Consider the following 11,259-nt stretch of genomic DNA (forward strand, 5'->3'; position numbering starts at 1 on the left):
TTGTCTCAATTTTGTCATGTCTGCCACAACTCATTTGTGCTATAAATAGTCTTAGGAATATAAATTTTTTAGGAGGAAAAACAAAAGCATTAGTAAGAGAACCCGATGAAAAACTAATAAGTTCTTATATTTATATATTGGCCTTGGCCAAACCTGTAATCTGCTTAAGAAAATCTAACTAAAAGGATAACAACGACTTATTATACTGTTAGAGATAAATGGCGGTTAAAGGAATCGTGTTTTTCAGATTTTTTTACCTATTTTTCTAAATTTAATTTACTTTTTTAATTCCATAATTTTAGGAATAATGATCCCATAAAAACTAACATTTCATACTTTTAGAAAGTTAAATTAGGGAATTTTTTTTCCCAAATTTTTTTGGGATAACATAAAGAAAAGGTAACCGTTCGTTTATCGAAAGCCGCCATCAACAATGGTGTTCATCATTTTTAAAATATTTTGAGTCTTATTGAAATAATCTCGTTTCTTTTCCACAATATCATTGCCTTTTCATAAATTTGCTTTCCGCCATGCTATGTTTGTCCAACTCCGATCTTTGTCCAACTGCACAATAAGACAACTATCAATGGTCGCCTTTAGCACGTAGGAGCATGGCCGGACATAAATTATTCATGAAACTTAATCATAAGTTGACTAAATTCGTTCTTTTGACTCACTTGATTATGTATTGTTTCATTCAATTGTAATTCTCCAAATGAAAACCTAAGTCCGTCTTTCTACTCTCCGACGATGCTATTTTAGAAGAATAACTAAATGTTTAAACCGAGTCTACGAATCAAATTGATAAATCCGAGCCGATTTAATTATGAACCGTTTTGTGTTAAATCGGTTGAAAAACCGTTCGGTTCAAAAAAGTCGGGTCGAGTTTATCATGGTTTGCGTAGGAACTATTAAATGGTCGGGTAGTAATTGTGACACGTGTCGGTGTCTACATATGACACATCATCATTCCAACATATTTGATTGTTTTGTAATGTGATCCAATAAAAAATTGTAACAAGGTTGAAAAAATTGCGAATTAAAATATAAGTTTTAATGCTGTAAAAAAAAGTATATGTCCCACCACGAGACATTATTTAGTGTATGATATTAGAAATTTCCTTATTCATAATAATCTTCATCCGCGAATAATCATTATGAAGGTGTGATAGGTGAAGCTTTTTTTAGACAAAAAAAGACAATCGGGCGATGCAAATTTGGAAAGTCTTATATATTAAAATATCTTCTTCTTTTTAAAAAAAAATTTGGTGGTATATATGCATATATATATATATAACCCATCGGTTTAAAGAAAAACAAAATTCAAAATCTCATTTCGGAGCTCATTCCCAGGGGGACTCTAAGGAACGGGTGATTCCCCATTTGAGGGATATCGTTTCCGGAATATAGGAGAATCGGATTTCGATTCCCTCGAAACAAACATCGAAAACTGAAATGAGGTATTTCGATTCCGATTTGGCTTCTTTTTTTTCCTAATCAAACGGGCCCTTAGTATTTTTTATGCGTTACTTTCGCACGTGGCACTGGTATGCCGCCTCTTGTATTGACATATGACTTGGATTGCATCTGCATTGATTGTATTTCTATGTATCACTTGACCAAAAATCTTTTATAAGACGGAAAAGTAATTCATGTAAATATTTTCATTGAAACAACTGGAGCTCTATCACAAAAAGCCAGGCATGCAAATTTTTTGAGTAGCAATTTTTCTGGCCGTGCAATGTAGCAAAATGACTCGTCCATTCCCAGTCGGTGGATGGTAAAATTTCAATGTGATATCATGATTTCCAAGGTACAACTTCCATGTGATATTTATCACAATTTAACGCGTATATTTAATTCATACCATATGAGCATTAAGTACTTATTTGATTTTCTCGAATTTTTACCTCTTATCAGTTGATTCAGTGGCAAGTAATTGTAAATTATATGTTCAGATCATTTGAGATAAATATTTAAATAAATAAAAACAGAATTTGATGAATTAGACCGGACCGGTCTTTAGTCGACTTAAAAACTGTTTGGCCGGGAATTATCTATAAGAACACTAGTTCATCACTTGAATAAACTCAAAGCCCCAGATATTTCTATGCTGACGTGGCTCCACTGTCCTCCGCAGCACAATGAAAAGAAACAGCAGGGGTAATTCCGTCATTGGGCTTCCCCCAAGCCCGGGTGCGAAACGACGCCGTCCCCTTCGCAGCATCTTTAACTAGGCCCAGGGCACGCCACGTGTCGCCGGTTGGGAGACCTGAAGATCGCCGAAGATTTGCCGGTGGCTACTAGCAACCCGGCTTGAGATTCACGTCCAGCTCAGCGCGAGACGGTCCTACGTGGCATACCACGTGGCGTTCAGCGAGACGCCCTCCCCCCTCTCTCTCCCCCTCCCTCCTTCCCTCCCTCCTCGCTGTTTCTGTTTCTTCTCTCCCCCTCTCTTTTGTTTCTTAACTAGTCGAGCTCCTTTCTTCCTCCCCTGCTACAGAAACCCTAACCATGGCTTGAGATTGTAACCTCCCCTCTCTCTCCTCTCCTCCCCTCTCGTCTCTCTATCTTGCTCTCCACCCGCATCTTCTCTGTCGTGATAGAGCTCTCCATGTTACTGGGTTCGAGCTGAGAGACTTCTCATTGAGGTAAGCTTGAGAGATTTTTATGGTCATTGTACTTCATCTAAGTTTTGGAAGAATTAGTGACTGCTACCTGCTGCTTGTTGGAGCTTTTCAGGATTTCGTTCCCGGTCGGAATCTTCCTTTTGGAGTTTCAGGTGCCTGCTAGGTTGCTTTTGTTTCCAGCTGAAATTGGGGAAGACAGCAACAGTTCGAAGGTCTCAGTCTGAAGGCCTGCAGAGAACTCTCAGTATGCGGAGGACTTGACGCAACCTTTTCAATTGTAAGTTTCTTTCGCCGCATTTGGCGGGACGGAATGAAAAATGGAGCGGAATGGAGTGGCTTTGCTAAACAGAGCTACTATTCCGTTCGATTCCATCTTCATTCTTCGCATTCCGTTTTCATTACATTCCATCTTCATCGTATGTAAGAGTGATTACAATAGTTATTTTTCTTCTGATGAGTAATTATTTTGATTCATCGTAGCTGTAAAGATATAAGGAGACAACTTCTTTGTCGATTTGCGATTCTGTTCAGATCCTGAAGGATTTTATGGTTCTAACTAATGGTTTGAGCTATGAAGGCTTAGTTGAATACCTGCAACTAAGAGTTAAATAGAGGTCTTCATAAAGCTTCCTTACTGGGTTCTTTTCTGGTCAACGGGATTCTAAAACTGAATTTTAGAACCATGCGGTGTTCTGTTTCAATGGATTTGGTATTTTAATATGTGAGATCTTTTTCATTTAGCCCTTTCAGCTTTTCTTGTTATACAATTATTGTTGCCAAGTATAACCGTCATAAGAAATAAAATTTCTAACTCATTGGGCTCTTAGGCTGCAGGTATTACTAATGTTTTTCAAGATACTGGACCCGCTTTTCATTGAGCAACAAATTCCTTACTTAGTAGTCTTTCTTAAGATTTCGACCCAAATCAAATTCTTTTTCTTGTGTAAATTGCTGCCCGGAAGCTGTTTAATTGACAGAGCACATGTTTCCAGCTATTATGGCAATGATAATGTGCTCGCTGATCTTTAAGAGCAGTTGAAAGGGGGTTTTACCCTCAGTTATTTTTATCACTAAAAGAATGTCATTGATGCATAATTTTAATTACGTCGAGTTTTGCCTTGAAAGGTTCAGATGATTGCTTTATTTTATGGTTACTCATATGAAAAATCTTCATTTTCTTGTGTGAGATTGAGGTGAGCTGCAGGAAATATTGGTTCGAATCCTTGAGGACAAAGGGATGTGCACTCTCTTCTTTTGGATAGAAGAGATCTTTTTCCTGACTCAATCCATCGCCATTGTTGGTCTCTTTGAGTCCAGTTGATGAGGATTGCTCAAATGAGCAATAATAGGCCCGGTGCTAAAGGGCTGGCAGAACAAAACTACCACAAAAAAGATGAGAACAAGGATACAAGGGGTGGGGTAACCGGTGAAGGTCAGGATCTGTCAGAGGAAGATGAGCGGCGAATTCATGAGTATATAGAAGGCACTTCAGATGGACAGATGGCAATCCAGGTGCAGGACTGTGCCCCTACACAAGCTCTTATGCCCAGGTCGCAGCCACAGCCTAAAGAGTCTGTGGTTCGCTGGGAGAGGTTTCTACCAGTACGCTCTTTAAAGGTTTTGCTGGTGGAAAGTGATGACTCAACCCGTCATGTTGTCAGTGCGTTACTCCGGAACTGTGGGTATGAAGGTAAATTTTCCACACTATTGGAAGTGTAAACCACTCTTTTTAGTTCAGTAATATAGATTTCATATGCGATAGCACTAGATGGAGCTTCTGCATAAAGATGCGCTATATGTAGAAAAAATCTGTGTTGGCATTTTCTCAGTCAAATTGGAAAGGGAATTCTCATTCTAGGTCAGTGTTCTGGAATGCAGAAGACACTTGAATAGAAGAGATTAACCATCATTTTAGCTAAATCCGAAAGAAACATAGTTATAGTGACCAAATTTTTGGGAAAAAGTTTGCAAGTTCAAAAGAATGGATAATCTATCATGTTTTTCTTTATTACTTTTAGAAGGCTAAAAGTTACTCAGATGTAGATTAAGGGGATCTAACATTGTATACAATTTTGCAGTTACCAATGCAGCAAATGGTTGGCAGGCATGGAAAATCTTGGAAGATATTACCAATCACATTGATCTTGTCTTGACTGAGGTATCAGTGCCTCTTCTGTCGGGCGTAGCACTTTTGTCCAAGATAATGAGACACAAAACTCTCAAGAACATTCCCGTGATTAGTGAGTTTATTTTCAGCTGCTCTTGTAATTTTAACATTGTTTTCTATTCTTATTTTTAGAACTTGATACTTTTAACTGCTTGGTGAGTTTGTTTGCAGTGATGTCATCGCATGATACAATGGGTATAGTCTTTAAGTGTTTATCAAAGGGTGCGGTTGACTTTTTAGTGAAGCCTATACGAAAGAATGAGCTTAAAAATCTTTGGCAGCATGTTTGGAGGAAATGCCACAGCGTGAGTCACTAAAGTTCCCCGTTTATGTATGAAGCTATGTGATGGACCGATTTCAAACTCCTAATTTAGTTCTGTTATATGTTTGCCTGTGAGTATTAATTACTGAACCAGAAGGCCAACATCTCAATTTCAGTTGAATCAGAATTAAGCTAAGGAAGTAATTTTCTTTCTATTTTTCACAAAATCTTTTTTATAAGCATAATGAAATGCAAATCACTTTGGGACATAAAATGTTTGGACTCCTCTTTTGTTCTGCATTCACTATTCATCCTTTCAGCAGTCAAGTGGTAGTGGAAGCGAAAGCGGTATACAGACTCAAAAATCCAATAAACTGAAAAGTGGCAAGTCCGACAACAACAGCGGCAGCAATGATGAGGATGACATTGAAAGCGTTGGTTTGAATGCTAGGGATGGAAGTGATAATGGAAGTGGTACTCAGGTAACCTCAAGATTTTCAAGCTGTTGTGAATGTTCCTCTCTTTAGTGTCTTGGTCATTGAATGATATGGAAAAGAAGAGGATATTTCATGTTATATACATGATCAGTCACAAAAACTGCCAATCTGCTCTGTATTTTATACCGATTATTACAGGAAGTGTCCATCAATCATTTTTATCCCCATGGATTTTGTAACCATAAAACTTGGTCAACTCAGATATCTTTATAGGTTGGAATATATATATAAAGGTGGCACAAAAGTCCCACTGATGAGGATCAAACTCGGAACCTCATGTTTGATGCTCGGCAGTGGGACTTTCGTGCCCCTTTATTTAGCTTTCACTTTCCCGGTTGGAATATTTATATTATTAAATCATTCCCTTATTATCTTTATTGGTTGAGATGGGCAAAAATAGCCAGATGCATCAATACTTCTCTTTGGATTATTCAAAGTCAACATTAGGTTTTAGATGAAAATAAACAACAGAGGGGACAAGCGGCATGAATGAAGACCAATCTAAAGGACTGTAGCTCGGCCTTGTCAGCATGACTTGTTAATCTGTGCTTCTGCAAGGAGTGTTAAGAGTATCAACTTGTTGGCATGTTGTGATTGAGTAATGCTTCCTATTTGACAAAAACATTAGGAAATAGCCTCATCTCTTTGTTAGGTGCTATCTTCTTGTGATTAATAAGAGTTCGTGGGGGTTGGTCTAGAGTTCTTGATAACTTATCTAACCATACATGCGAGTCTATGATTATGGTAAATATCAAAAGTATCTAAGTTTTCAAGAGGGAAAATAATATAACTTTTTTACTATGGAAGTAACCTTTCATACTCTGAGGTGGCAATGCTGAGTCGGTAATTAGATCAGGAAAAAAGGAGGAGTTAAAATTGCTAAATAAAATAAATATTTATGTAGAGATTTAAAAAAATATAAAAAATATTTCTATTTCAAAAAAAAAAAAGGAACGAAAGAAAAGACCGTGAGGATAGTGGCTGACCATGATGGCAAGCTCTCCACCACTAGCCTCAATGCCTTAGGGGCGCTACCATCAACAGCAATTGGTTTCGAGCCAATCACAATGGCTATTGAGACCAGCTGCCAGATCATCAGGTTGTAATCAGCCAAGGTGCAGGTTAGAGATTAGGCCATGTGAAGCCTTTGATGTTCGGATGCCTTTGATCTTGAACATCCTGATGAGCCCATGACAAATACTTGAAGATCGCGGCTTAGGAAGGGCTTGCTAGGCTGCTTTGAGTATTGCGTAGGTTTTGCTTGGGCTAGCTAGGGCATGATCTGATCATGGCCTTATTGCACAAAGAGAGCAATCGACTCCATTGTTGTGGGTTTAAGAGCAGCGTTATCCTGGGTAGGCCACTGCCATTCTTATTGGCGGTGAGCGTGACTGGTGGGTGCCATTATCGGATAGCTCAGCCAGTCTTCCTCTTTGCATAACCCTTTATTATTTCAGTTCTCATCTCTTTAATAATTTTCTAAGGAGAAGATAATTAATACTTGATGTGGCGCCCTGTAGCTCTGATTGGGGAATCGGTTGCCTAGCCAGTGAAGGCACGTTCAGCACTTCATTTTAAAAGCCAAGGTAGTAAGTGTCCTTCGTAAACAAGGTGTGGGTGTCTTTTTGGAAATTGTAGGGCACAATTGATGTTACTTATACTTAATAGGATCGTTGTAAATTTTAAAAGAAGTGATGAGGAATTAGAATCTTGACACAGTAAACAAAGCTGAATTACTGTTCTTGCATTTTGAGCTATATGCAGCAGCTAGTCTCGCAGTATGAGTTCTTAAAAGCAGAGTGTTTAGAACTTACAGGATGGAACTTTTGCCAAAAAATGATGAGTTTACTCTCTACTAGGTCGGTTCCAAATTTGTCGAAGTTCACTGATAAACAAGACAAAGTTGGATCACACTCAACCTGATACTTCAGTATGTCAGGAGGAGATAAGCTTGGCTTGAAAAGCTTCTTCTCATAATGAAGGAAACTATGAACTTCTCATTTTTTTGCAACCCCACTTATTTGTTCAATTTAGATGTGCCATCATATATTTTAAAACTAAAACGAGGTAATAGAGACTGCAGTTGATTTGAGAAGGGCTATGGTGGAAGTGAGCATAATATTATTAATTTCGTTGGCTCTAATGGATACCATGGTATTTCTGTCTCACCGGTAGACCACTCCGTCCTATCACATGGAGAAAAGGAAAGACTCTTTCGGACCAGAATGAGAACATGCTGGTACTGCCTTGTTCCAGACCATCACAAGGAAAACTATAACCAAAATCCTTCTTACCTGGCATCCGGACACAGGCATTGGTGCTTTATCTTCCAAACTTAAAAGTTATTGTCCACTAAATTTGCATGAAAGCAAGTTTCTCCTCTAATTCAAGTCTGGATAACTTCATTTCCTATTTATTGACTGGTCTATGTTTGTTGAGTATTATTCCCCATTTCTTTCTACAATAGTTGAGACGGCTCGATATTAGGCGATGTTCATATGCTTGATATGCATTATGTGTACTCTATTCTACAATGTGCACTTTTGACTTTGTTTGGTATAAAGCAAGATGAGGAGACTTCTGATAGCCGAATACTGTAGTTAGACAATTTGCCCCAACAAAACGTGTTGATAAATATATTTTGCGGATAAATTTCTCCCATTTCCCTCTACTTTTCCTTAATGAGAAACATCCAAACTATTGAGTCTGCGAGAACCACTTGGTTTATACTTTGCAAGCTAATGCTATTCTTTTGCAGAGTTCCTGGACAAAGAGGGCTATTGAAATTGACAGTCCCCAGAGGATGTCCACATGGGACCAGTTGGCCGATCCACCTGATAGCACCTGTGCCCAGGTTATTCATTTGAGGCCCGAGGCCTTCAGCAGCAACTGGGTGCCAGTTAATGCCACAAGGGATTTCGAAGGGCAGGATGCTGAGATTGGTAAGGCAAAGCGGTGATCAAATTTATTTGCTTCCCAATCTTTCTTTTGGATAAGACCCTCACTGCACTTTTCCTTCTTTAGATAATGATGTTATGGGAAAAGACTTGGAGATAGGAGTACCTGGAAATGCAAATCCCCAGACCGAAGAACCAACGAAAGAGATTCTCGCGACAAGCTATAATCCTGACAAGGACTCCGAAATTGACTGCAAAAGGAATGAAGATCAATTAAATCTGAAAAGCGAGAAAACACAGAGCGAATCACAGAATAAAGCTGTTGACCTGCTAGGATCCATTGCTATCAACACTGATCCTCAGATAGAAATCTTAGATTTTAACAATGCTGGTGGCCTGTCCAAAGCTCCCGATGGGAAAGACAAGACTATGTATGATGACAAGGAAATGCCCTGTCTTGACCTCAGCTTGAAGAGGACTAGAGATGTTCAAGACATCGAGAAAAGTGACCATGACTGGAACATCTTGAGGCATTCAGACCTCTCAGCCTTTTCAAAGTAGGTGGTTCTGATTGCTGAACTCTTCTACTTTTCATGAAACCACCATAGCATTCCTGGAAAATTTTCATTGGTCATGCAGGTACAGTTCTGCCCCACCAAGCAATCAAGCTCCTACAGCAATTGTAGGAAGCTGTTCTCCTGTTGCCAACAGCTCTGAAGCAGCAAAAACAGAGTCTGTACAGAACCTGCAGTCCAATTCCAACAGTCCGCCCCCGAATCAGGGTTCAAATGGAGGCTCCAATGGAAGCGGCAACAACAATGATATGGGTTCCACCACTAATGATGCTGTCAAAGGTCACCATCCTTCCTCTGCCTTCCAACCAGTAGATAGTAGCAGAAAATTTACCCCACACCCTGCTGCCCAAGGTGGTAACAAAGTAGATGTGGCGACCAGTAGAATGACTCCCGGACAATCTCGCGATGCAAACCAGCATGTCCTATCTCATAGTAACCACCATCACCACCATTACCATATGATAAGTGATAATGATGACACATCGAATGCTACTAGTCTACAATGTGGGTCCTCCAACGTGTTGGTCGAGGGCCATGCTGCCAATCACAGCTTAAACGGGAGTGACTCGGGGAGTAATCATGCAAGCAACAATGGGTGGAATGGGAGTAGCACTCCTTCAAATACTCAGGAAATCGATCCCAATGGGAATAACAAGATGGCTGCGAACTGTGGGGCTGGTATGGGGATTGGGCGCATGGATAGAAATATAACTGATCAGAATCGTAATGCACAGAGAGAGGCTGCTCTAAACAAGTTTCGCCAGAAGAGGAAAGAGAGATGCTTTGAGAAGAAGGTATGTGGAGGTTACTTTTCCACCATTGAGTGCATAAATTTCATTCTTGCTTATGGATTGTCTGAGTTGCAAGATGTGACGATAATTAGAAGAACTCCAATGGTTCTCACGAACATTATTATTACCTGAGTGATTATCGACTTAATGGGTTCTGATAGATGTTGATGCACCCCATCTTCCTCCCGCTCTTATACTGATCTTCTTTATAACCTGCTCTAGGAATTGTATATATATATACACACAGTATTTGGGGTGTAAAAGCTCCTCTATAACTTTGTGAAAACCTGATGCTTAGAAGGTTTAAATCACAATGTCATTTGATGCCGCTCTTCTTGAAACAACAAAAATGTGATCTGAGGGGAGAATGTTTGCTTTTTTAGAAACTAAAGTAAATGCCCTTTTGGGTTCTGTCGCACTGATCGTATAATTCTCTCTAGAATTTACTCGGCCAATCTTTTGCATTTTCATGAAAAGTTCGTTGGCCTACATATCATTTCTTGGTACCTTCACCCCGTTGCAGAAGAAAGAAATATACAAGTATTAATTTCCCTGTCATATTTTCTCAGGTCCGATACTACAGCAGAAAGAAACTGGCGGAGCAGAGGCCCCGCATACGAGGCCAATTTGTGCGACAGAATGCAAACAAGGTGAAGGACCCAAGTTGACGACAAGACAATGGCCCAGGTCATAGCTAAATGCAGTATTCTCGTAATTTTGGGAATCGCAGGAGTTGGTGGAGAAGGGAGGCAGTGGGGCTCCGCCTTGGGTCTTTACTACAATCACAAACATGGTAATAATTATTCGACGAGAGATTTAGTAAAAGGACAGCTGAAGACTGTATCGCTTATTTACTTTACTGCACTCATGTGGCTACTATTACTAGACTGCTGCTATCCTTCGTCATATGTGATGAATAACTATCGGAAAGATGTGTGGTGTTTGTTATTCAAAGACTTCATTCGTGAGTGTATGTCTGTTTCTTCACGACTCTTCCTGTGATATTCTCATCTGCTGTGATGTTTTCTGGTCGAGTCGGTGAAGGAGATGCACCGAGAAAGGAACACTGAGTTTAAGTTTGTCAGACATAGAGCATGCAAGTTTATGCCGGAAACAGTTGCGGGAAACAGATCAGAGGGACTGGCCTTCCCGAAGAGCAAGCAGTAAACAGAATTTCTCCCGATGAGGCATCGGCTACAAATGACATTATGGTAAGAGAGATGGAGATTGTGAATAAGGAGACTTACCTCTCTCCTTGCCTTGTGTTGTCTGCTCTTGCAATCTGACGAAGTTCCCAACCGTCCGCCCTGACATGTAAGTACTACCAAAGTACCGAATGGTTAGCTTGTCCCTTCCCCAGTTCGGTATGAAAACTCAAAACTCAAGAATCGAACATCATTCTTCTCAGTCGAGATTCCCAGTAAACCGTTATCGACGAGG

At 39.8% G+C, this 11,259-nt stretch overlaps 1 protein-coding gene across 7 annotated transcripts; it reads left to right on the top strand.

Moving 5' to 3' along the window:
- Positions 1 to 2,445: 2,445 nt before the first annotated feature.
- On the top strand, positions 2,446 to 10,806 carry LOC116195903 (two-component response regulator-like PRR37). 7 transcript variants are annotated; one of them, XM_031525310.1, is made up of 10 exons: positions 2,446 to 2,651; positions 2,743 to 2,907; positions 3,818 to 4,320; positions 4,709 to 4,870; positions 4,969 to 5,102; positions 5,380 to 5,541; positions 8,315 to 8,498; positions 8,581 to 9,010; positions 9,093 to 9,822; positions 10,389 to 10,806. In XM_031525310.1, exons 3-10 carry the CDS (start codon positions 3,951 to 3,953, stop codon positions 10,485 to 10,487), a joined length of 2,271 nt encoding a protein of 756 aa, XP_031381170.1. In that variant the 5' UTR covers positions 2,446 to 2,651; positions 2,743 to 2,907; positions 3,818 to 3,950; the 3' UTR covers positions 10,488 to 10,806. The 7 variants fall into 7 exon arrangements, with proteins under 7 accessions (XP_031381170.1, XP_031381176.1, XP_031381172.1 ...); XM_031525316.1 differs by having other exon boundaries at positions 5,383 to 5,541; XM_031525312.1 differs by having other exon boundaries at positions 3,835 to 4,320.
- Positions 10,807 to 11,259: the final 453 nt, after the last annotated feature.

This window comes from Punica granatum, chromosome 2 (assembly GCF_007655135.1).
Source record: "Punica granatum isolate Tunisia-2019 chromosome 2, ASM765513v2, whole genome shotgun sequence".
Taxonomy (NCBI): Eukaryota; Viridiplantae; Streptophyta; class Magnoliopsida; order Myrtales; family Lythraceae; genus Punica; species Punica granatum.

Coding starts and splice junctions, on each gene's coding strand:
- LOC116195903 (XM_031525310.1), top strand. CDS start 3,951: ATGAGGATTGCTCAAATGAGCAATAATAGGCCCGGTGCTAAAGGGCTG. Junction 4,871..4,968: donor CAAGAACATTCCCGTGATTA/GTGAGTTTATTT, acceptor GTTTGTTTGCAG/TGATGTCATCGCATGATACA. Junction 9,011..9,092: donor GACCTCTCAGCCTTTTCAAA/GTAGGTGGTTCT, acceptor TTGGTCATGCAG/GTACAGTTCTGCCCCACCAA.